Source organism: Barbus barbus (assembly GCF_936440315.1).
Source record: "Barbus barbus genome assembly, chromosome: 20".
In the NCBI taxonomy this organism is placed as follows: Eukaryota; Metazoa; Chordata; class Actinopteri; order Cypriniformes; family Cyprinidae; genus Barbus; species Barbus barbus.
In genome coordinates, this window is record NC_136748.1 from 29,100,415 (window position 1) to 29,127,448 (window position 27,034).

The following is a 27,034-nucleotide window of genomic DNA, read 5'->3' on the forward strand; positions in this document are numbered from 1 at the left end:
TATGCTTTCAGCTTCCAATAAATTTAGTTAATTTTAATGCCATCTATTCTGCAGAATTCAAAATCAGTGAAGATTTTATTTTATTTTGTTCCAATATGATATTTTTTTTTTTGCTACATTTAGTTTATTATCATATTTATATCTATTCAGCAGAATTTTCCAAATTTCCCCCCTAAATCAGAAAATAAATGATGAAAAAGTTCTGCAGATTTCATCTTGGTCTTGGACTTTATTCTTTCATTTAGTCTTTTTGATGCAGCAAACGTTGCGAAGTGCTAATTTGTTACTCGTTGTTCATGCAGTAACTGCTGTTTCATGTGTTTCTGTTGAATGGCAGCCCCAAGCAGCAAGCCAAGATGGCAGAATATTGCCGATCGATATTCGGTGATGCTCTTTTGACTGAGACTCTGGAGAAATATCCTGTAAGTGTCTCTGTCCCTGATGCATTGGTGCTCTGTTATAAGCCAGCGTCCTCCTGACTGATTCTGCTGTGTTTCAGCTCGAGTCCGGCGTTCCTCTGCCAAGCCCCCAAGAGCTCATGGGAAAGATCCTCGTCAAGAACAAGAAATCTCACCCCAAACCCTCAGACGGCAGCACTAAGAAGAAGCTGTCCGAGCAGGCGTCCAACACCAACAGCGACTCGTCCAGCGTCTTTGAGCCGTCGTCTCCCAGCGCTGGACCTGCAGGTCTTACACCCTCAAACCAGACAGTGATAAATTAAAGAAGATTTAAATCAATTCATTTAAGTGTTTATTATTTTAAATATTTATTGAAATAATTAATTAAAAAAATTATATATATATATATATATATATATATATATATATATATATATATATATATATATATATATATATATATATATATATATATAAAATCATTTAAATGTTACTTTACTTGACTGACAGTGAAATTTGAAAATATACAAACCGTAGTGCTGCCGTTATTAGCATTTATTAATTGTAAATAAAATAGAATTAACTTAAATTTGTTGAAAAGTTGTAAATATTCAATATGATATAATAAATTAAAATGAAATATAATATAATATAATATAATATAATATAATATAATATAATATAATATAATATAATATAATATAATATAATATAATATAATATAATATAATATAATAATCCTCGATCCTGTAGGATAAGCGGTTTGGAGAATGAATGGATGCATAATATGTTATAAAATAATACAAAGAAAAATCATTAAAATTACATTTCTGAATTGTAAATCTAAGGCAGAATTTATCATTTATTGTAATTTTACAATATACTGTAATGTTTTGTATAATTATTTTTGTTATAAATTGTAAATATAGAATATTTGTCAGTCCTCTGTCGTGTGTGTCATGTGTTCCCGACTCTTGTTTCCATATTTGGTTTGTTTCCTGTCCTTGTTAAATGTAATCATTAGTTAATCCTTGTCCAGCCGTGTCTATCTAATTTTCCATGATTATCCTGTGTATTTATAGTCCTGTCTGTTCAGTGTAATGTCGTCTGGTCTACTCGTTACTCCCCGGTGTTCCTGTCTGTGTCTGCCTTGCCTTGCCTTGCCTTGCCTTGCCTTGCCTTGCCTTGCCTTGCCTTGCCTTGCCTTGCCTTGCCTTGCCTTGCCTTGCCTTGCCTTGCCTTGCCTTGCCTTGCCTTGCCTTGCCTTGCCTTGCCTTGCCTTGCCTTGCCTTGCCTTGATGTCGTCATTACAGCCTATTATTTGAGGTTACATCCTCGTTTGCGTGTTCCTGTGTCCTCGCCGTGTGTGCACCGTGACAATATGACAGATTAAATTTAATTTGTATTTGTAAATGTAATTGTAACTATGCAATATATTATGATAATATAAATTTGTCAGTAAATCAAAATAATTGAAATATAAATTGAAAATGTATTTGTAAATGTACAATATTATATAATAAATTAAAACTGTACTTTTAAATTTAAAAAAATATATTATTGTAAATATACAATATATTAAAACAAATTTAATTTTGATAAATTTCTAATTTGTGATTATATATTTTTTTTAGCTTAGTTTGTTTGACTCTGTGGTAGTTGTTTACTGGAGAGGCAACTTAAATGCTTGGGAGTAAAAATACAGCCAACAAAATTATAACTTTGATCCAAGCACACTTTTTGCCATTGATAGCTGACATTTGTCGACAAGCAGCAGCCGGTTTCCACAGTTTATTGAAATCTTTGAAATCTCAAAAGTGGCAGGAAAATCTGTGATAATGGTCAGTTATTATGGGGACTGTGCTCACGTCTATCTTTAGCAAGTGGAAAGAAAGAAAGCAGACGGCGGTGTTGTGTGTGGCAGCATGCGGTCGAGGAGTCGAGCGGATGACATTTGAGCGTGTGTTTGTGTGGGAGCGGTTGATGGATGTGAGGGCTTCTGAAAGGTTGAGTCCAGACAGCATTGAGGTAGAAAGCAGATGTTGAACAGCAGGACTGTGTGGAGTCACCTGTAACACCACTGAGAGCCGGAAACATCACAGCCGTTTCACAGGAGTCAGGAGAGCGCAGCTAGCAGGCTTTCACAATCAAATAAATACCCTTTATTTGATATTTGATGAATGGATTTTTAAATAAATAAATTAATATGAATGCACCACATAAAATAGACAATGACAAAAAAGGCAATTATTTATTTATCGATGTTTATTTAATATGTAAATAGTTAAACAATTATATTTATGCACAAATGAAATAGATTGCCTAAAATAATTATTTATATTTAAATGATAATTATTTAATGATAAAAAAGTGTATTTACGCACAAATGAAATAGATCACACATATCTGACAATTGTTTAATTTGTTTATTGATATTTATTTAAAGATAAATAAAAAAAGTCAATGCTTTGTCATTTATTTATTGATATTTATTTAATGATAGATAAATACATCACCCGTTAATGACAATTATTTACTTTATTTATTGATATTAAATGATAAATAAATAAATAAATAATTAATATTTATGTACAAATGAAACAGATCAGCCAAAAATGACAATTGTCTAATTTATTTATTGCTTTTTAAGGATAAATAAAGAATTAAATAAAGAAATTATATTTGTGCAACAGATCACAGATCACCCCCCCAAAAAATAAATTAAATTTATTTACTGATATAATTTTTTTATTTATCATTGATGCACAGATGAAACAGATCACCCATAAATGTAATTGTTTTATTATTATTTATAATTAAATAAATAATTTACATGTCCGTCTCTGAGCTCTGGTTCTTCTCTCACACCAGCTCTGCCTTTCTTCAGTGCATCCAAATCACTGTTTAAGAGAAACTCAGCATTTGATTTGACTGAAGTTTGATTTGATCCTGTTTTTGTGGTTTAGCGCCTGCAGAGGTGGAGGCTGAGGATGATGAGGATGAAGATGATGATGATGATGACTGTAAGAAGTCCATGGACGAGGTCAGGAAGAGATGATGCTTTTATATTATAGTATTTATTCATATTTTGAATTAGATTTTATTTGTGCATTTTCAGTTTTCATTTTAGTGGAAATTTGAGTAACTTTGTCATGTGCTTTTATCATTTTAGGTTTTTCTTTTCAATTTTTAATTTCCATATAGCTTTATTTTTATATTAGTTTTAATACTTTTTAATAAATATAAATAAGCTATTTTATTTCAGTTACTTTCCAAGGCAACATTTCAAATGTCAAATTTTGAATAAGTTTTTTTATATGTCTATATATCTTTATAACTTTAATCTATTTTATCTCAGTTTTAGTTTTAATAATTTTAGCACTTCAGCTTAAACCTATTTATTTCAGTTAGTTGTCAAGGCAACATTTCCAAATTATATATATATTTTTTTATATTTTTATTTAAATGTTAGTTTTATTAATTTTAGCACTTCGATTTAAAATTAGAAATGTTGGCAACAATCTAAAATAATTTCTATTTTTTAACTATTTCTAATTCTTTAAATATTTCCTTTTGTTTTAGTTTCTAATTTCTAGTTGTTGTTGTTTTTTATTTACTGTAAGGGTTAATTTTTTTTTCTTCTAATTTCTAATTTATTCAGAGTTTTTTAGGTTTAAGTTTTTCCCCTAATATTTATCATTAATAGTTTATAGTTCATTCTGAAACTGATTCATTAATCATATTGAGGTCATCAGCAGAAGTGAATTACTCTGCTTGTAAATAAAATATTTTAACTCTTGTATATGTTTCACCAATGGAGTACAAAATAAGGTTTGAAACTATTGTGAAACTATTTAAAATGAGGCGATCAAACTTCAGAAAATGATGTCCATGCACCTCATGAGCTAAACCTCACTGATGTTTGGTGATTTTATTCAGGGTACAGCAGGATGTGAAGCCTTTGCCACTGAAGAAATGTCTACACTGGTCAACTACATCCAGCCCACCAAGTTCCACTCGTTTGAGATTTCCAAGAGTAAGCTTTGACCGCATACGAGGAAGAGTTCACCCATTTGAAGATCTGGGCCCGTATTCACAAAACATTTTATCTTACCACAAAGAGTTCTGCTAAATAGCAAATAGTAAAAGTTTTTAGCTAACAGTGTTATCTTAAAACCTATTCATAGACCTGCTGAGAAAAACTTTTACTTAGGAATAGAGAGAAGTCTTAAACTCAGAGTAAGGGGGCGGGGTTAACCTCGTTGCTACGGGTGATGTCAGCATGCTTACTAACTATGCACACAGTGATTGGCTGATAGTCTCTGTCAGAGATTTATTCATAGAAATATTGTAGAGCACAATATTATGTTGCCATATTCAAATAAAGATTTTAAAATGCAGGCTAAGTGTCACTAATTAAACAAGTATATGCTCAGCTAATTGTCAGCCTCTTACATGTGTGATTCTCATAAACAGTTAGTGGATATGCATATAAACAGCCTTTTAATTAACAGAGTGGAATATTCATGGCTGATAGTAAGACATGCAAAAGTAAAAGAAAACCAAACTGGATGCAAAACAGCTGTTACTTCTTGCCCAACTTGTTAATGAAAACAAGGATATAATCAAAGGAAAATTTGGAGTTGGGATAACCTCCAAAACCAAAAAAAAGATGCATGTGAAAACATATATGTGCAAATAAATGCAGCGTGTTTGTAAAATGCAACAGCCATTTAGGATAATTTGTACACATTAGGAGTAGTGAAGAGGACTCCTAAGTCACTAAAGCCTCGTTCAGACTGTCGGCCCAAATCCGATTTTGTGCATATCCGGATGGAATCTGATTTGAATAACTGACTGTCCACACAGTGTATCGCAACTGTTCATATCTGATTTGTGTGTCCATAAATGCTCTTTCCTTTTTTCTACGCTCTTTCATTGGTTTCGATGGTAATGCTATTCCGTTGTTATGCCTAAGCTAAAAAAAACAGTAACAGCAGTACAGTTTACTATACAGATGTTGTCATACCATCGCGGTTGCGCTGTAGTATTATATTTTGTCTTGTGAGGCAGCGGCAGAAACGCAGGAAGCTTGAATGTGCAGCTTTATTCTGTGCTATTCCAAACCACATATGAATGTAGCTCGAAACGGATTTGCACAAATTGGATTTCATGTAGTTTGTTGCCGTTCAGACTATCTAAATATGATCGGATTTGCACAAAAATCGTATTTGGGCTCACAGTCTGAACGAGGCTTTAGTGACTTAGGAGTCCTCTTCACTACTCCTAATGTGTCACAGATTTAGGAGCTAGTTTTAGTGCTAAACGCTTTGTGAAATACTCTTAGAGCAAAAATTTATTTAGGACTGACATGCACATTATTTTTTAAGATTTTCTCCTAAATGCGAGTTATGAGCTACTTTTATCCTTAAGATGTTTTGTGAATATGGGCCCTGATTCAAACCAGATTTGTCTGTTTTCAGAGAGCAAACGCAGTTATCAGATGTCATCATTCGTGGAGACCAAAGCGCTGGAGCATCTCACCAAGACACCGGTGGAGTTCGTCGAGCATCCTTTAAAACACAGCCCACATATCTGACGGCAAACAAGGACATAACATTTAATTTATTTAATGATAAATAAATAATTACATAAATAATTTAAATTCATATACAAATTAAGTAGACCACATAAAAATGACAATTATTGTATTTGTTTATTCATATTTATTTAATGAAAATTAAATAAGTAAAAAAAAAAGACAATTATTTAATATATTTTCTCAATTTATTTTGTTCTGCCGCTCTTCACACACAGCCGACATATCTGATCAGACACAAAACGACAAACCAGGACAAGCGCATCTATTATTTGTGCCATGACTTGTGACCTAAATAATCAAATCTGTCAGAAAGATTTCAGAACAGGAGTCCTTCTGACTCATGCTCTGTTTCCAAGTGTTTAGAAGTCAGTTAAGGCTGTAGATGTTTTATTTAATTTACGTTCAATTTTGATGCCCCGATTAGTTTTTGTTGCAGGAAAATACTATAAAAATGGTATAATTTATATTTTAAATGTATATGCTCAAATTTGTATGCCATCTTTTACGGAAAATATGTTCGATTATAATTTAGTAACATGCTAATCATGTTATCAACATGCTAGTAACTTGCTAATTATGCTAGCAGCATGATTTACATTTAGTCTCAGACTCTTTTACCCAAAGCGACTTACAAATGAGGACAATGGAAGCAACCAATACAGCAATGATACGCAAGTGCTATAACAAGTTTTTTCTTAATTATATAATAAATAAAAAGAAAACAGAAAGAATAGAAAAAGACAGTAAGATAGTAAAATGATAATAATGCTAGAAATATGCTAGTGACAAACTAATCATGCTAACAATATGCTAAACATGCTAGCAACATGGTAGTAACATGCTAATCATACTAGCAAGATGTTAGTAACATGATAATCATGCTAGAAACATGTTAGCCACATGTTATTCATGCTAGAAACACCCTAGCGACCTCCCTGGGTACCATAGCAACCACATAGCAACACCCTGGCAACCAATCCAGGTACCCTAGCAATCACCCTGGGTACCCTAGCAACCAAATATCAACACCCTAGCAACCACCCAGAGTACCTTAGCAATCACAAAGCAACACCCTAGCAACCACCCCAAGTACTCTAGCAACCGCATAGCAACACCTTAGTAACCACCCAGAGTACCTTAGTAACTGCATAGCAACAGCCTAGCAACTGCCCTAACAACCACTTTAGGTACCCCAGTAACCGCCCTAGAAACCACCCCGAGTACCCTAGCAATTGCATAGCAACACCCTAGAAACCACATAGGAATGCCCTAGCAACCACCCCAGGGACCCTAGAAACCACTTTGAATACCCTAGCAACTGCCCTAGAAACCACCCCGAGTACCCTAGCAATTGCATAGCAACACCCTAGCAACCACCTTTAAGTTTTTAAAACGTTTTCAAGCTTTCTGGCTAGGCTTTTTCAAGCCAACCTGAACTTTGTCTACAAACTTTTCAATTTAGTTTAAATTTGAATTTACAAAATAAAGAAAAACAAATTTACTTCATGAATGATATATTTAATGTTTTGGCAGGTGATGTTGTGGTGATGATGACACATGTCTGTCCTGGTTGTGATGGAGGTGAATGATTTATCGGTATAATTCGCTATGACGCTCCCTTAACCGTGTGCGTGTAGATACAACAAGTTCCAGCTGAGCAGGATTTATCCTAAAGGAACGCGTGTGGATTCCTCCAACTACATGCCGCAGGTCTTCTGGAACGCTGGCTGTCAGCTCGTCGCACTCAACTTTCAGACCATCGGTGAGATGATGAATAATGAAGACGCTCTGGGAGAGGCTTGTGAAAATATGACTGTGAAATGAAATGTCCACTGTAATCAGACTTCATAGCTGTTGTTTTTCTCTCTCAGATCTGTCCATGCAGCTGAACCTCGGCATGTACGAGTACAACGGCAAGAGCGGCTACAGACTCAAACCAGAGTTCATGAGACGACCGGACAAGCACTTCGACCCCTTCACAGAAAGCACTGTGGACGGCATCGTAGCCAACACCTTATCAGTGAAGGTTAGACGTTATACAGCTCGACTTCTTCAAAAGCAGCTTTCAAAGCATTAATAGCTTTTAACTGACACATGGGACTGTTGCCAAAACCTTTAGCACCAGGAAACTCATCTGCAATGCATTATTGCAGTGCAATCAGGGATCTGATGTATTTCCACAAGTTTTTTATTTGTTATATTTACCATAGATTTATGTTCAGTTTTGATGCCCAAAATAGTTTTTGTTCCAGACAAATACTATAAAAATATTATAATTAATATTTTTTATGTTTTGATGCCCAAATCCGTTTTTGTTCCAGCAAAATACAATAAAATGATGTACATTTTAAATTAAATTTAGGTTGAATTTTGATTGCCAAATTAGCTTCTGTTCCAGAAAAATACTATATAAAATGTAAAAAAAAAAAATATTTGAATTTATGTTTAGTTTTGATTTCAAAATTAGTTTTTGTTCTGGAAAAATTCCATAAAATGCTATAAATTATAATTGGAATTGACAGTATATGTTCACATTTTATGGCCAAAAAATATGTATTTATCATTTAAATTTCTATCTTCAGTTTTGATGCCAATTTGAGTTTTTGTTGCTGAAAAATATTATAAGTTATAATTTATAATTCAAATTGACATGTTTAACCATGGTTTTGCTATAGTAAAAGTTTAGTAACCATTTGTTTTGGTAAGGAATGTGTTACCAGGTTTAAAAAAAAGTAATCAATGTACATCTAAGAGGACAGATAGAGTGAATATAGAGATATGAATATAGAGATGCAGTTTTGACTGATTTTAAAAGAGCTTTGGATAGTTTCCATATACTCATCTAGATCAACTCTGAATAAAGAAAAGATTTGTGTTTATGGATGTGAAATTTAGTTATATTTTCCTATATTCTCTTTTGAGTAGTCTAACAATCCAAAGAAAACATCTTTAAAACAGAAAGAAAAGTCACTTACAAAATGAGATTATGAACATGAAAAAGATGAAAAATCTGACATTGCCAAACAAGTGAATGAGCTTCCTCAGAAGAGACAAGAACAGCAACGCATTTCAGTGTCTGACTTATATTATAATTAGCGTCTGTCCATAAGCGGGGCAGTTGCGGCCTAATGGATAGAGAGTTGGACTTGTAACCCGAAGGTCGTGGGTTCGAGTCTCAGATCCGGCAGGGATTGTAGGTGGAGGAGTGAATAAACAACACTCTCTCCACCCTCAATACCACGACTGAGGTGAGACCCTTGAGCAAGGCATCGAACCCCCAACTGCTCCATTGGCTGCCCACTGCTCCAGGTGTATGTTCACTACTGAGTGTACACTTGGATACACTCTGTTAAATTCAGAGCACAAATTCTGAGTATGGGTCACCATACTTGGCCACACACCACTTCCCTTCCCCTTTGTGTGAAATTTGGATTGATTAATTAATTAAGCTGTTGTTTAAGCTCTTAATATTTACTGCTGTATAGTTTCCAAAGTCAGACATCACTTGTTATGGTTTTCAAGGGTGTATAATTTAGTAGAGATGCTCTGACATGATCCTACCAATACCAGGCACTACTAAATTGTTCCTATAGCAATAATTTTGATCAAATAATTAAATGTCTGTTGTCTGCCGTTTTGTCCCCACCGGTGCCAACAATTAAACCTACACCCTTGATATATTGTCAGACTGGTTTTCTGAGCACTGGTTATGTGTTTATACAGTATGCCATTTATATCTCGATGTCTCTTCAGATCATATCAGGACAGTTTCTGACTGACAAGAAGGTGGGCGTTTATGTGGAGCTTGACATGTTTGGACTCCCCGTCGACACGAGACGAAAAGCTTTCAAGACAAAGACGTCCCAGAGCAACGCCATCAACCCTGTGTGGGACGAGGAGCCCATCGTCTTTAAAAAAGTAGGGCTGTTTCTGTAAGCGTTCTTCAGTCGCTCGGAGAGCGTGAAATCAATAACGCTGTTGTTTATGGGTCAGGTGGTTTTGCCCACGCTGGCGTCCCTCAGGATAGCCGTTTATGAAGAGGGCGGCAAGTTCATCGGCCATCGCATCATCCCCGTCTCAGCCATTCGTCCGGGTGAGACTCACTTCTGCCTGAAATGTACTGTTGTTTATGTTTTTATTAACAGTGATGATGTCATCACAGTATTTGCATACTGACATATGATTGTTTTTTTCTGTCTTGCATCTTTATAACTTTTACTTTGCAATGACAATGTTGCATTAAGAGTCATGACGGCAACAAGCCAACATTTCATTAATACCGACTAAAGGAGGGGTTTTTAACCTTTTTGACTTGAAAAGCCTCTCCGCAGGCTAAAAGATGACAAAGCTGCTTGTTTTCAAGCTTCATTTATTAACAGAAACTGGGAGTATTGATATAAAAACTGTGGTCTATTGTGATTCAAGAAATGTTCTTTAATTAAAAAAAAAGTTATTGAAGGAAACTATTGATAGTTATATAGTTTAAATTTTGATTTTATGTGATAAAATGCAGATATAGTTGAATATTGTTTTTATTTTACATTTTTATCATTTAATTGAGATTATTTTAATATTTGTATAATGGTAATAATACATTTTACAACATGAAAATGAAAAAAAATATATATATTTTAATGTATTGTATTATGAGGGAGATATGAAATATCGTATTAGCTTATGTTTTGATTTGATGTGTTTTTTTAGCATTTAAAATAAAGTTTGATTATTTAATATTTGAATAATAATTTTAAAAAGTATCATTAATATTATTTATACTATTACTACTACTACTAATTATAATAATAATAGATGATAATATTAATATAGTTGTACTTTTGATTTTATTATATTGTATCGTGAGAGGGAAATAAAATAAGATTTCAGTTTTTTATTTTTATTTTATGTTTTTCGCATTTTAATTTAGATTAGAGTTATTGTAGATCATTTTAGTAGATTAATAAGAATTTATTATTGTTATTATTATTATTATGCAATGTTAAAAAATATATATATATCATTGTATTGTATTTTATTGTATTGTATTATTACTATATATTTTGTAAGTAGTTTTTCTTTTATTTGCTAAAACATAATTTTGTCATGTTCTCACAGGTTATCGTTACATCGGTTTGAGAAATGAAAAGAATCAAGCGCTGACTCTTCCTGCTATATTTGTGAATATCGAGGTGAAGGACTACGTTCCCGATACATTCGCCGGTAAGAAATTAATTACTGTAATCATCTGCCACATGAAACAGCTTCATTTGCTTGTTTAGGATCTGCCACTGTCAAGAAGTACCGTAGTATTACTGTGGAGTCCCGTGAAATACCATGTGAATACCACGGTAAATATGAATGAATCTCACAAGTTGTCTGAATCTAAATTAAGCAATCACAATTTGCATAAATAAAAATAAAAAAAAGTTTTTATGTGAATTATGACTGCAAATCATTCAGTACTGTGGTATATATGAAAGTACCATGGTATTACCATCTGATACCTTCCCTGTACCACAGTGTTTTTTGGGAGGAGCGATTCTATCTGTATCCCAGCAGCCCTTATTGGCCCTCATTTGTATCTCGAATCTATGAGACGAGGGATTGTGGGACACATCGACGTCTCCAGTACCCAGAATGCACCTGTTGGTGTTGTGCTGTAGTTAAGAGGTGCTAAACCACAGAGGAACGGCAGAACTGACCTGCTCAGCAGTGTTTCACACGTTTGTTTGGTCTGACTGTATTCCCAACACAATCACGTCTGCTCTTCAGCAAAGCAAATCACGAGGAAGTCAAAGAATAGGCCAGATTTGTCATTTTCTTTAATAAATAAAAAAGAAATGTTGCTTTATTAAAGCCACATGAAAACAAAATGACTTCATTTATTAAAACTGTTAAAGTTAAAAATGATGCATCATACATTCAATATGCGAATATGTATTTGAATATTATATCAAAAGTGATATAGACCCAACAGCAGATGTCAGATGCTTTATTTTATGTAAATTAGATCCAATAATTGATAATAGTCAGGCTTTTAGTTCTTCATTAGAGAATGTTGAATATAACACTTTATGTAAATGAAAGTGATTTTTGGCCTTTTTAAAAGATGAAATTACCTATAAAATGCCAAGAATTACAATTTTACTAAATGTCTCTTAATTAAGGGTTTCCACCTGTTCTGAAGCTTCAGATATTACATATGTATGAGCAAATTAAAATTACCAATGCTAATGTCACATAAAAGTTATTTTGAAGTTGCAAAATATTGTGAAAAAGTTATAATTGTTATGTACAAATGGTTCATTATTAAATGATAACTAAACTTATTGTTAACTAGAAACTGTTAATTGTTAACTAAATTAAAAGCTGAACTCATATAAAATAAAAAATAATATTTTAAAATTTATTTTAATATTATTTTGGATGTTTTTTTTTTTAGATTTTAAAGTAAAAAAAAGTGAAAAAGTTATAATTGTTTACTAAAATGCAAATGTCATATAAAATCAAATAAAATATTTCTGAATTTCTTCTTCTATTATTTTGGATGTTTTTTTGAAAGGTTTGAAGTTGCAAAATATTGTGGGAAAAGTTAGAATTGTTAACCAAAAGCTGTTAGTTGTTAACTAAACTGAAATCCTATATTTCATAAATAACATCAGATATAACATTTTTGAGCTTCTTGATGTTTTTGAAGTTGCGAAATAATAGTGAAAAAGATCTGAACTGACTGCGAGCTGCAGGACTGGAGTGTGTTGTGAGTTTGCGAGGACTGACGTGTGTCTTTCTGTGCTGATCAGATGTCATCGAAGCGCTGTCCAACCCCATCAGATACGTCAACCTGATGGAGCAGAGATCCAAACAGCTGGCGGCGCTCACTCTAGAGGAGGGAGAAGAGGAGAAAGACACCAAAGAGGTAGAGACGTCTCCAGCGCTGAAGCTTTCACTCGTCTTCACTTCTATAACCATCAGATAGCATATCAGATTACTCCATCTGAACTCTAATCCCATCATTCATTACTAATGAATTAATTTGCTAATGAATGAAGTCTTTATAATAAGTCTTTATTTGACCCTCTAACTCTAGCACTCTCTATTCTAATTCAAATTTTTTTTTTTTTTTTTTTATTTATATAAAAAAAAAAAAACACTTGACCTAACACTTCACTAACACTTGCACTCTCTATTAGTTTTCTAACTGTTTGTTTTCTTTTTATTGAATGTGTAAACCCACACACACACATACAGTGCCCTCCAAAAGTATTGGAACAGTGAGGCCAATTCCTTTATTTTTGCTGTAGACTGTAAACATTTGGGTTTGACATCAAAAGATGAATATGAGATGAGAGATTAACATTTCAGTTTTTATTTACAGGCATTTTCATCTGGATATGATACACAACTTAGAAGATAGCACCTTTTGTTTGAACCCACACATTTTTCATGTTACCAAAAGTATTGGAACATGTGACTGACAGGTGTGTTTTGTTGCCTTGGTGTGTCCTATTAATGGATTATTCAAACAATAAATAGCACTGAATGTCTGCGCTCCGTTTCAGATCCGTGCAGACTGCATTTATAGTTAGTTAGACGTGTAACCAACATGAAAACCAGAGAGGTGTCTATGGGTGAAAATCGAGCAATTGTGAAGCTGAGAGAAGATGAAAAATCAATCAAACAATTGCACAAACACTGGCAATAGCAAGTACAACCATTTGGCATCTCCTGAGGAAGAAAGAAACCACTGGTGTACTAAGTAACACCTCAAACGGGTAGATCAAGGAAAACATCTGCAGTTGATGACAGAAACATTGTGACCGCTGTAAAGAAAGACCCTAAAACAACTGTTAGTGACATCAGCAACAACCTCCAGAGGGCAGGAGTGAAGGCATCACAATCTACTGTTCGCAGAAGACTTCATGAACACAAGCACAGAGGCTACACCAGAAGATGCAAACCACTCATTAGCAAGAAGAATAGGAGACGAGCCTCACAAATTCTGGGACAAGGTTTTATGGACTGATTTTATGGACCAAAGTGATGGAAAGGCTAAAGTTTGGAGAAAGAAAGGATCTGCTCATGATCCCAAACATACAAGCTCATCTGAAACACAGTGTACACAGGTGTACATTATAGTACACATTACACAAGTAATGTAATGGCTTGGGCTTTCATCGCTTCTTCTGGGACAGGCTCATTAATCTTCATTAATGATGTAACACATGATGGCAGCAGCAAAATTAACTCAGAAGTCTACAGAAATATTTTGTCTGACAATTTACAGAAAGATGCAACCAAACTGATTGGGAGATCCTTCATCATGCAGCAAGATAATGACCCTAAACAAGTGGAAGGTTTTAGACTGGCTTAAGGCTCGGTTAGGTTAACCAAGACTTGTCATAGCACTTACTTATTATTGCTTTTTTGTTGATTTTGATTGCTTCTATTGTCCTCATTTGTAAGTCGCTTTGGATAAAAGTATCTGCTATATGTGTAAATGTAAATGTATTGAATTTGTAGTTGTTGTTTTTTTCATTTTGCGAAGCGTCTGTGAAACTGATCATGCTTGAACAGTATTGGAGGTTTTGATGATGAAGTGTATTGTTCTCCAGGCGGATCCTGGTGTTGAAAACCCTTCAGAGGTTAAAAGCGAGCCCAAACCCGTCCCGGTTGAGAATGGTCTCAGTCACACGCCCAGCGCCGCTCCGAAACCCACGTCCCAGATCAGCACACAGCCGCAGTCCACAGGTCAGAGCTCCACTACATCATCTCCGCTGGTACTGAGCTATAAACCCATACTATCCACTGCTCATCCAAACCTGCTGTCCACAAAACTGATGAGTATTACTGGATATGCATGAATCTTATCTGATGAGATTTTATCCCATTATGATTCAGGCTCAGCCAAACCAGCGGCAAAGACTGAAGATCTGATTCAGAGCGTCCTCACCGGTCAGTAACCGACTGCTAAACAGACCGAATGCCTTTTAATCTCCTATTTAAGAGATGTAGTCCAAGCTTTCAAAGAGTTTTGATGCAGTAACATCAAAATTTGAAATAACTTGCCATGGTTTATTTATTCTATCATTTTATTTTATATTATTTAATGAATTACATTGTATTATTATTTTTTACTTTTTTATATGAATTAATTTTGTAATAATAATAGATAATAATAGAATAAACAAACCATAACAACAAAGTTATTTAAAATAAAATTAAATATTAATTAAAATACAAAATAATACAGAACTATAATGAATGTTCTGTACTCATATACAAAAAAATAAAAAATAAAAATAAAATAAAATAAACCATGGCAGGTTATTTAAAAAATGACATTATATTATATTATTTCATATTACATTGTTTAAATCAAATTATTTATATCAATATTTTAGGTGTGTATGTATGTATATATACAGTATATATATATCTATTAAATATAATGAATTAGTGTTTCTATGCACATATACAGAAAAAGAGAATACAACACCATTGCAGATTATATAAAAATAACATTGCTACATTATATTATGTTAATATATTAAGTGTGTATGTCTATATACAATGTTTCTGTGGACATACATAAAAGAATCGAATAAATAAACTATTTGTAACGGGGCGAACGAGACATGAGACGTGAGGATCCAAGTGCAAGCTTTTATTTATAAACATAGTCAATAAACAGGCAGGGTCAAACAACGGCAAACAGGTATGGTACGGGAAAGACACAGAGCAATCCTAGGGCTAGCGAGAGTCGACGATCGGCGAACAATATCCAACAGGGCAAGGCAGAGAGATAATCCAGGTATACGAGCAGTAGTCCAAGAGAGGTGCAAACAGAGTCCAAACGGCAAGGCAAAGGGTAAATCCAGGAAACACAGGCAAGAATCAAAATACTAGAAAAACACACAAGGCAAGACTATGATAACAAAGAGGGTTCCGTATCGCAGCTAAAACTAGGAGAATTATAAATGCAGCACAACACTGGAACTAAACAGAAAAACACAGAATGGCTCGGTAAGACAGCTAACACTAGGGGAGTGATAAATGCAATACAATACTCGGCAGAGAGGAAGAGGAAGTCCATGGTTTATGTAGGGTGTGTGATCAGTGCAATCAGCTGTGTATCGTCAGTGCAATGGATGATGGGAATTGTAGTCTGAGGTGGCGTGCAACAGTTAGTGTGGTGCAAGAGTCCATGCAGTGAGCGAGTGACCTCTGGTGGTGAGTTAACGGAAGTTCATAGACCAGATTCATGACACTATTACAGGTTATTTTAAATAAAATCTAAATACATTAAAGTACTAAATATACAGAAACAAATAATAATAAACAATAATAATCCAGTCAAGTGTGCAATATAAATGATGTCTGTATCTTGAGAGAAGCTGTATTTTGCTTATTTTATCTGAGAAAACAAAATAAAACACAAACAGCCACAGGTGAAGCTGTGTTTTCTTAGGTAGCCGTTGAGTTTCAATCATTTTGAATGCACTATAAATTATTGAAACATTGCTGATGTACAGCTTCAGAAAATCCATCGACATGAGCTTCAGAAAAGTTTCATAAAATATGGAGGTGGTGATATTTTAAAAACTAATTTTACAGTCCTTGAAACCTCTGTTTCAGAGATGGAGGCACAAACCGTGGAGGAGCTCAAACAGCAGAAGGGCTTCGTCCGAGAGCAGAGACGACACTATAAAGAGATGAAGGACCTGGTGAAGAAACACCACAAGAAGACCACCGAGATGATCAAGGAGCACACGGCCAAATACAACGAGTTCCAGCACGACTACCTGCGCAAACGGGCCGTCCTGCTGAAGTCTGCCAAACGAGACGGTAAGAAGAGGTAGGTAGACGTCCACTGATCCGATCACTGTTGGGATTGAGAGGAGGAACGTCAGGAGAACCAACGTCTCACGCACTGTTACTTTCATATATTGTCCACAAGTGGAAATCTGTCTTTGGATTCACAACACATTATAACAAGACCAATATACTAAAAGCACTTTTCAAAAAAACTAGTGCTGTCAAATGATTAATCGCATCCAAAATAAAAGTTTTTTTGTCTACATAATATATGTGTGTGTGCTGTGTATATTTATTATGTATATATAACTACACACACTTACAGTATATATTTTGAAAATATTGAAATGTATATATTTATATTAATATAATTTATATTATATATAAATATATTTAATAGTGCTGTCAAACGATTAATTGCGATTAATTGCATGCAAATTTTTTCTTGACATAATATGTGTGTACTGTGTATGTATATATAAATACAAACACATGCATGTATAGATTTTTAACAAAAATATGTTGTTTATATATTAAATATATTTATATATAATATAAAATATAAGGTCCTAGCGGTCGGTTCGATTTTTTTCGCGAACCGTGCCACCCCAAATTTGCATACATATTAAATATTTGTAATTGCTCGAGGTTGAAACTGGCAGTGCAAGGGGTGTAGTGAATCCTTTATAATAACTAAAACCTTTTGTTTAACTTTAGCGGTATAAATATCGTTTCATTGTTTTGTGTGTGTCTCGTCAGGTGCTTGTCGTCCAGTCCTGAACACGGACCCTCGTTCTTCGAGCAGGAACTGGCCAATCTGGATCAGGACAGCGGACAGAAACTGTCTGAACTCAAAGAACAGCAGCAGCAGCAGCTCCTCAATCTGCGTCAGGAACAGTATTACAGCGAGAAATATCTGAAGAAAGAGCACATCAAACAGGTCAGATTACAGACGCACATCAAGAAAAACATATTACTGAAAAAAAAAAGATTCCTTCGCAAATTACTCCTTAGAATCGGTACTAAATACCGTACTATAATATATATATATAATATTTTATTCATTCATGTTTCTGTAATATAACAAATATACAGAAAATACCATGGCAATGATTTTAAAATCTGATTTAAATATTACAATTTGAAATTGTGAAACAATACAGAAATGTATTGAATAACAATAATTCAGAAACTATGCTTCTTATTGAGAATTTTTTTTATTAATTTGCTCATGAGTTTTTAGAGCTGGTACTATATAAATACATATATGTCACGAATCCGGTCTGTGAACTTCCGTTAACTCACCACCAGAGGTCACTCGCTCACCACATTGAATCTTGCACTACATTACTGTTGCACGTCATCCCTGGACTACAATTCCCATCATCCATTGCACTGACGACACACACACAGCTGATTCCCATCACCCGCCTTACTTAAACCATGGACTCCCTCAGTCAGATCGCCGAGTATTGTCTAGCGCAGGGCTGCCCAACCCTCTTCCTGGAGAGCTACCATCCTGCAGACTTCAGTTCCAGCCCTGCTCCAACACAGCTGTGAGATTAATTAGCCGGTTCAGGTGTGTTTGATCAGGGTTGGAGCTGAACTTTGCAGGATGGTAGATCTCCAGGAACAGGGTTGGGCCGCCCTGGTCTAGCGTATATCACTCTCCTAGCGATAGCTACTCTACGGAGCCCACTTAGTTGTCATAGTCTTGCCTTGCCTGTTTTCTAGTGTTTTGATTCTTGCCCGTGGTACTTGCCCGTGGCAGGAATTGTAGGTGGGTGGAGTGAATGTACAGCGCTCTCTCCACCCTCAATACCACGACTGAGGTGCCCTTGAGCAAGGCACCGAACCCCCAACTGCTTCCCGGGCGCCGCAGCATAAATGGCTGCCCACTGCTCCGGGTGTGTGTTCACGGTGTGTGTGTCTGTTCACTGCTGTGTGTGTGTGTGTGTTCACTGCTGTGTGTGTGTGTGTGTGTGTGTGTGTTCACTGCTGTGTGTGTGTGTGTTCACTGCTGTGTGTGTGTGTGTGTTCACTGCTGTGTGTGTGTGTGTTCACTGCTGTGTGTGTGCACGTTGGATGAGTTAAATGCAGAGCACGAATTCTGAGTATGGGTCACCATACTTGGCAGTATGTCACTTCACTTTCACTTTCATATATACATATATATATTTAAAGAAAGTATTAGTTGATAATATTAATTAATAATACAAATAATATTAATATTTGGATATTAATATATTAACTGTGTGTCTGTGTGTAGTGTGTGGGAAAATATCTAAATAATAATGATAGTAATGTAATATGATTAATAAAAAACATGTATATAATAATATTAATATCATTAATAATACAAATTATATTAATATATAAAATGTATACATGTGCGTAGTGAGTGGAAAAATATATTCATTAATTTATAATGTATATTAATTTATAATATATTATAATATATATAATATACCTAATATATAGTAATTTATATATATATATATATATAATATTATTCATAACTTGATGTAATATTACACACATACAGTAATGCAATAAACTGGTTATTTCAAATAAATATTAAATATAAAAATATCAAACAATACAGAAACATAAATAAAAATAATCCAACCTATTTAAGGTGTGTGTAGAGATAATTTATTTTAAAATATATTTTACTTATTTTACGTGAGAAATCAGATCTAAATTATTTAAGCATTTCTGATGTCCAGCTTTGGAAAACCTTTTCACCGTTCAGTCAGAACGACAGATGAATTGGTCTGAAAGTGAAATGCTGTGTCTGTAGGTGATCGAGAAGCTGACGGCCATCGCTGAGGAGAGTCAGAGCAACCAGATGAAGAAAATCAAGGAGCTGTGTGAGAAGTGAGTCTGTTATGAGTTTCACCAGCTTCTTTAATAATTCATAAGGTCATGTCGAATCACCCTCGATGTCCCACCTGTGTTTCAGAGAAAAGAAAGAGCTGAAAAAGAAAATGGACAAGAAGAGACAAGAGAAGATCAATGAAGCCAAATCAAAGGAGAAACACCTGACAGAAGAGTAAGACTTCATCTGCTCATCATCATGCTTATTTTGTGTATCAAATTATGTTTTAGATGAGTGAAATAAAACATGTTTAACAGTGTCTACAGCAGGTTTTTTTTTAGGTTTCATTCAGGTGTCTCCATAATGGCAATTTGAAGCATATTTGGCCTCTAAATCGTATTAAAATGCATTGGTAAACTACATTTGATAATAATATGAATTGGTAATACAAATAATACAAATATAAAGATAATATAAATATAAGTGTACATGTGTTGTGTGTTAATGTATTTAAATTAAATTTAAATATATTACAATATAAAATAATGCAAAGAAAAAAAAAAAATATATATATAATTGTTTATTGCATTATTTTATATTGTAATATATTTACATTTTATTTGAAATGGCCTGTTGTGGTTTAATTCTTATCTATTCTATTATTTTCTGTAAATGTGTACATACATATAAATGTATTATATATTATAGTTATTTTCTCTATACTTTGTTTAATATTACAGAAACATTAATACATTACACAGAATATACTATATAATGTATTAGTATAAAATATTCATCTAACTAATTGTTCTAATAACTAATCATCTTATTTATATATATATATATATATATATATATATTTATATGCTTAATATATTATATGTAACAACAAATGAACTAATACAAATTATGTAATATATTTCTATTTAATTTTAAATAATGATCATCTAAGAATATTATAATAATATTTTCTATATATGTGTATAGATATAACAAAAACATTAATAAATGACAGAGACTTTATATTATATGATATATTAATATAAAATAATCATCTTCTAACTGATTTGTGAACCTCTTTAGAGAGAGAGAAAAAAATGATTATTTTCAGGCTATTTTTTATTAATGTTCTGGGAGGCAATTAAAGAGAAATTAATAGAGAGATTTTTATGATTCTATAAAAGTGTCCTCTAGATGGCAATAAAAGAGTGTTAAAGGCCTCACATGACACCGTGAGAGTCTGTGTCTGATTTCAGGGAAAAGCTGGAGATCAACAGGTCGTATGTGAACGAGGTGGTGCAGCACATCAAGAGGGTAAAACACTTTCTCCATTTCTCATCATCAAGCCGAGAACTGATATGACTCGTCACACTTCTCACTGCTTGTGTTTTCTGTCACTAGCTGGAAGATGCTCAGACTAAAAGACACGAGAAGCTGGTAGAAACCCATAAGAGCATCCTGCAACAGATATTAGACGAGAAACCCAAGGTACGAGTTTACTGTGTTTTACTGCAATAGCTAATAAAAAAGTGCCAACATGATCAGATTTCTGTCTGTCGCCTCAGCTGGAGTTTAATGTCACATAAATGAACATAGCAGATGATTAATATCACTGTTATTGTTATAGGAGCAGAACTCATCTGACCGATGACATTTGGAGTTTGTTGCATCATGATACTGTAGATCAATACATATTTCACAACTGTCATCATCGATTTTCCGCAGCTGTCATTCACCAGCATGCTTTGTGATTTTAACCCTGTAAAGCCTGGCATAATAAATAATAGTCAGAAAAATGCAACAGTGTATTGATCCTGCATATGTTTTTGTTGAGTATCATATTTAAAAAAAAAGGCTTTTATGGTTCAAATAGTCTGATATAATGAGAATATGGAGAAAAAAACAGCTCAGTTTTATCCAGAGATTCAAACTGAGCAAAAATATGCAAATTGGTGCAGATGCTGATATTTATATGATCAAATTCTGATGCTTGTAATGCAAATCAATGAGATCTCTATAACACTAGAGCAGGTACATACAATTATATAAATGAGAGTGGTCACTCTATATCTGCAATAATATGTCAAAGTAACACGAGATTGAAATGATCCAAGCATATAATGCAATGCAATCCAATGAAGAAATAAACGCTCCTCAGAAGATGTGAGATGTTTTGGAGGCTTGTGAAGATCATTCCTCCGCTGAGGAACAGTGAAAGTAAAGCTTCTGGAAACAAAAGGGAAAACACGCTTTTCAATGGCAGTACAGATCTGACTCAATCAGATGAGAAAACTCTCTGCGTTTTGAAAAATTGCGGCGTTTTGATTGGCTTGTGAGCTGTCACTCATCAGAACTGACCAATCATATTGCATGAAGTCAAGACGCCCCTCCCATAAGCCCTGAGCTTGTAAATGGCAAGTGTTTTGATGCATAGAACTCTCCTAATTGAGTGTTTTATGTGGATAAGGGGAATGACATGCTGAAATCTCTTCACTGATGTGTTGATTTGTGATTCCTGAGCGCTGTCGCTCTGAATGACCTGGATCTGCCGCAGCATTAGTGGATATCGATCCGTATCTGTCAATACTGTCCCGTGTCACGTTAGTGTTCATGCCATCGACTCTGAGGGTCTCCTGCAGTCAGAGAGAAACACATTCCTCCACTGAACAGCACCACGTTTGCACTTTATGGTAGTCAAAATGCTGAATGACCATTACTGCACTTTCACAATGATGATATTTACAGGGGTCTTATTATTAGCTGTAGTCAATCTCATGTTGTCTAGTTTTTTAGTTGGTTTGTTTTTTGCAAATTTATTTTTAATGTATCATTACATTTGTTTTGAAAGTATGATACTTTTAGATGTATTATGAAATTATACCTATATTTATCAAATTAATTTTTGAGTGATTTTCCACCCGCTCTCTGATTTGAACAATTAAGCTGGCTATTATTTGCTGTTTTCATTGACTTTTCCAACTTTTATTATTTATTCATGTTTCTTTTTTTCTCGAAGTCCTTTAATAATGTTAGTGAGGGTTTTTGCACTGAATTTATTTTGAAAATTATAATAAATGTATTTATGATATATTTAAGTTTATTATTAAATTACATTTAAATTTATCAAATTTATTAAATAATTTTTTGGGACCATTTTCCACCCTCTCTCAATTATTACAATTATTAAACAGATTGTTATTTGTTTGTTTGTTTGTTTTCCTATAAACGTTTAGCACTTTTATTGATTAATTACATTTTTTTTCATACATTTTTTTTTTTTTGCATCAAATTTATTTAAAATGTAATATTTCTTCATTTTAATTTATCATTTTTTTCAGGACCATTTACCACGTTTCTTTATTTTATCATTTATGAATGTCTTATTGTTAGTTAACTTCCCTATTACTTCACTGTGACTGCACAGATAAACTTTCCAAACATATAATAGGTGTCATTGCATAACATGCGCTGATGGTCACTTTTGATTTCTTGTAGACTGTAACTTGAATATTGTGGCCTGTGTTCGCAGCTCCAGAACGACCTGGATCAGGAATACCAGGATAAATTCCGGCGGCTTCCGCTGGAGATCCAGGAGTTTGTGCAGGAAAGCACCAAGAGAAAGACTGAGGACGGAGAGCAGGAGGTTCTTCCCTCTTCCTCCTCCACGCTGGAGAAACTCGCACAGTCTGAAGACGACACAGAGGAGGAGAAGAAAGACTGATGTCGGAAACCTTCAGGATCTCTTCCCACTTTTACGTTCCTTCATTTCCAAACTAGACATTTTTAAGGCTTGCGTTGACTCCAGCAGACGAAGGAGAGTTTGCGTCGCATCGGAAACATGGCTTCATGTCACGCTGGGAGTTAGATTTTTTTCTTTTCTACTTGACTGGATACACACTAAGATTTAAATCTGAATTATTTCTAGTGTGCTGTTGATATGCTTCTCATGATAACGAGTAAACAGTGTTTTAATGGAAGAGAGCGCAGGTCATGACACTGCACAGAGATACTGTAGCCATCAACTGTCTTTAATGGATGAATCTCACAAAACCACCCTGGTCAAGTCAACCCAAAACAACAATCTGGAGCTTATTTCACCCGGAAAATATATTTTGCTTAGAAATATATATATATATATATATGTATGTATATGTATATGTATGTGTGTGTGTGTGTGTGTGTGTGTGTGTGTGTGTGTGTGTCTGTTTTAGGGCCATTGAGATTTTTGCATTTTTAAACTGTTAACCTTAAAATAGGGAATTTATTTATTTATTTAAAGCAACATATAATTTTTTTTTCTTACAGTTTTTTCTATACTTTTCCACATTTATTATTTATTTATGTTCCATTTTTTGTTGTTTTTTTTATATATATATTTTACCTCGAAATTATATTTTGCTTCAAGAAAAATAAGTCTTGTCTTAGGGCCTTTATGATTCTTGCATTTTTAAATTGTAATTAACCATATTTAACAGGTAATTTGTTTAGCGAAATATTAATTCTTGTATGTTAGACAAGACATCTCACAACATTATTTATTTCGCATTATATATTATTTGTTTAATTTTTTTAAATTACTTGAAGTCCTCTCTTTTTTTTTTTGCAATCTGGGCCATATTTCACCACATATATATTTTTCGTTATTTTCAGGACCATTTTTCATCCTCTCTCTGACTCTTACAGTTAACCAGTTAATTAGCTTTTTTATAGACTTTTCCACATTTATTATTTATTTATGTTTCATTTTTATTTACATGAAGTCCTCTAATAATGTTAGCCAAGTTTCATGCGTCATATTTCACCTCAAAATTATTATGTTTTTTTTAATTATTTTTAAATGCCATTTTTAAATTGTAGTTAACCATGTTTCACCCCTAAAATCGTGTTTTATGATGTATTTAAATTTGTGCTTTATTTTTTTTATTCTTGGGTTGATTTCTCGACAGGCTTTGTGAGATTCACTCTTCCGGGCGTGAGAGTTTGTGAGCGGTTCCTGGTTTATTTGCACTGAAACGGATGATGATTCTTTGATTCGTCTTCTCCTTGCTGCTGTTGGTTTGGTTGGATGGTGCCGTGTAACGACTGTCCTGATGTACATTAGAAACAGACTGGTCTGGAGGTGCTTGAGCCCTGTCCCACACTGACCTGGAGCAGTTTCAGGGATGCATGCTTACAGTCAGCCGGCCGTTTGTGCTTCTACACATTTGTAAATGTCAGCAATATAGCTTGTGTTGTAATGTGATGAACTATTATCAATTTGTGAAGATGTGTTTCAAGTTTATAAGCTTTATTTATTTTAAAACCCACAACAGACACCTTTAGGTCATTTAAAAAAATATTTGCATATAGTGATTTATTTGCTGTATTGAGGGACCATTTCAATTCCTCCCGGTTTCTGTTTAGGAGGTTTTAATTCTTTCTTTTATTATAACAGTCAGAATTTTCCAATTAGCATCAATAGGTCACTTTAATGACTGAGTGAATCTCATGAAAAAATGTCCAGGTCACATTTCACCCCAAAATCAGACACTATGGCAGTTTGCCCTCAAATCCCAGTTTGCAGGCGTTGTACTTTACTGGAATACAGTGTTTTATCAGAATAAACTAAAAGCAGTACAACATCATGATGCATATATTATTTATTATTATTTGCATTACAGTAATGAAAATTTGTCATTAAAATGTTTTTAAAAAAATCATGATGATCTTAAAATAGGCTTTATTTTTCTTTTTTCTTTAATTTATTTATTTGCAATATGCAACTTATTGATTTCTGTTTTGGGGGGAAACATGACAGAAATATGTCTTTGTGAGATTTTGTTTGGTGGAGTTTGTTTCTGCCATGGAATAAGAAAGATAATTGCAATTTTTTCTCACAATTCTGAAAACTTCTGAAAGAATTGTGAGATATGAACTCGGAATTGCGATATATAAACAGAAAAAATTAATTATGATATATAAAATTACAATCTGGCTGTTGTGTAGCAATTCTGAGTTTACATCAATCAATTCTGCATTTTTTCTCTGAATTGTGAGTTTACTTTTTGCAATTGTTTTTTATTGATTTGTTTTCTTTCACTACGTATAAAAAAATAATAATTGTGAATGTTTATCTTGCAATTCATATTTTTTTTCCTTCAGAATTGCAAGTTTTTATAAGAGTTATAAGATATGAGTTTATATCTTGCATTTCCAAGTTTATCTCTGTGCTTATTTTCTGAAATGTTGATTTTTTATCTTGGAATTCTGAGTTTATATCATGCAATTTTGAATTTTTTGAACTGTGAGAGAAAAAAAGGTTGAATTGTGAGATAAAAAGTCACAATTACCTTTTTTTATTTTTTTATTGTTTATCCCATGGCAGAAATGGACTTTCATATTTGTGAGATTCACCTCAGTTATAAATAAAATTAGTAATGCAGATGAAGGGTAAAAAAAATAAAAAAAGGGGGGCTTGGGCCAGACATATATATAAAAAATGGATATGCACTTTGGATGTCCCGAGGTATTATCATCATTATGCAATCTTTCTACATAAGTCAGAAAGCATGTAATATTTCCTTTTTACAACTTTATTTTGTTCTGTTTTGGATGTAGGATATGTTTAAGGATTTTTATGCCAAGTGTAATTTGATTATTAATTATTTTCTACTTTATGCCATACGTCTATACTTAGTGATTTCCTTCAGCACTTTGATTAGCTGTTATTTCTACGTGCCACTGCTAGATTTGAATTGAACAATTTTTACTTTTTTAATCTTTTTAATCTACTCCGGTTGGGTTAGTGATGTATTTAAAGTTACACCTACTGTAGTAAGAAAGGAAATTAAGTTTGACATTGATTTTCAGTATATTTGCAAGGTTTTGATATTTATGCTCAATATCTGATCTTTGTCAGTGGCAAAATATGTTTCTTTGAACTTTCTTTTCACAGATTGGTCCAGAAAAACCATCATAAACCACAAATGTTGAAACCTTGCATAATATCCGTCTAGTCAGGTCACAGACTAAACTATTGGTTTTATGATTTGCTGGATTATTGGGAAGCCGCTGCAGAGAGTTGATCATTTGCTTTTAATTTCCCCATAGTTACTAGTTTACATGTAAAATGAATCCTGTATATTCACTTCTTTTTACAACACGACTCTGTGCCATCGTTTCCAAATGTCCAAAATCTTTTTGCAATGTAAGATTACTTGAATTCTTCTTCTGATTTTCGATCGTTTTGAAGTGAAGTCCTGTGCCTTTGAATGTTGAATCTATGTTAGATGTGGAATGTAAAAAGTGTTGATGAATAGAGCTCATTTTTGTATAAACCGTAAGCGCACTTTTAAGATATTTATACTACTACAGAATTAGATATGACGTGTCAGAATATGTATGCTACTGAATGCCACTTTA

At 33.7% G+C, this 27,034-nt stretch overlaps 1 protein-coding gene across 1 annotated transcript in view; it reads left to right on the forward strand.

Annotated features, from left to right (window-relative positions):
* Positions 1 to 23,354, forward strand: part of LOC306886216 (1-phosphatidylinositol 4,5-bisphosphate phosphodiesterase beta-1-like) — a gene marked incomplete at both ends in the record, with an annotated part of 66,904 nt that extends 43,550 nt beyond the window's left edge. Inside the window, 20 exons of the mRNA XM_079443156.1 lie at positions 338 to 422; positions 500 to 686; positions 3,365 to 3,441; positions 4,338 to 4,434; positions 5,882 to 5,966; positions 7,638 to 7,762; positions 7,872 to 8,026; positions 9,754 to 9,918; positions 9,994 to 10,093; positions 11,113 to 11,217; positions 12,798 to 12,913; positions 14,610 to 14,745; positions 14,896 to 14,949; positions 16,633 to 16,852; positions 17,572 to 17,752; positions 19,616 to 19,692; positions 19,778 to 19,867; positions 20,890 to 20,947; positions 21,035 to 21,121; positions 23,163 to 23,354. Coding sequence (XP_079299282.1) covers positions 338 to 422; positions 500 to 686; positions 3,365 to 3,441; positions 4,338 to 4,434; positions 5,882 to 5,966; positions 7,638 to 7,762; positions 7,872 to 8,026; positions 9,754 to 9,918; positions 9,994 to 10,093; positions 11,113 to 11,217; positions 12,798 to 12,913; positions 14,610 to 14,745; positions 14,896 to 14,949; positions 16,633 to 16,852; positions 17,572 to 17,752; positions 19,616 to 19,692; positions 19,778 to 19,867; positions 20,890 to 20,947; positions 21,035 to 21,121; positions 23,163 to 23,354 — 2,392 coding nt within the window. The remainder of the gene's footprint in view (positions 1 to 337; positions 423 to 499; positions 687 to 3,364; positions 3,442 to 4,337; positions 4,435 to 5,881; positions 5,967 to 7,637; positions 7,763 to 7,871; positions 8,027 to 9,753; positions 9,919 to 9,993; positions 10,094 to 11,112; positions 11,218 to 12,797; positions 12,914 to 14,609; positions 14,746 to 14,895; positions 14,950 to 16,632; positions 16,853 to 17,571; positions 17,753 to 19,615; positions 19,693 to 19,777; positions 19,868 to 20,889; positions 20,948 to 21,034; positions 21,122 to 23,162) is intronic.
* Between the last annotated feature and the right edge of the window lie 3,680 nt (positions 23,355 to 27,034).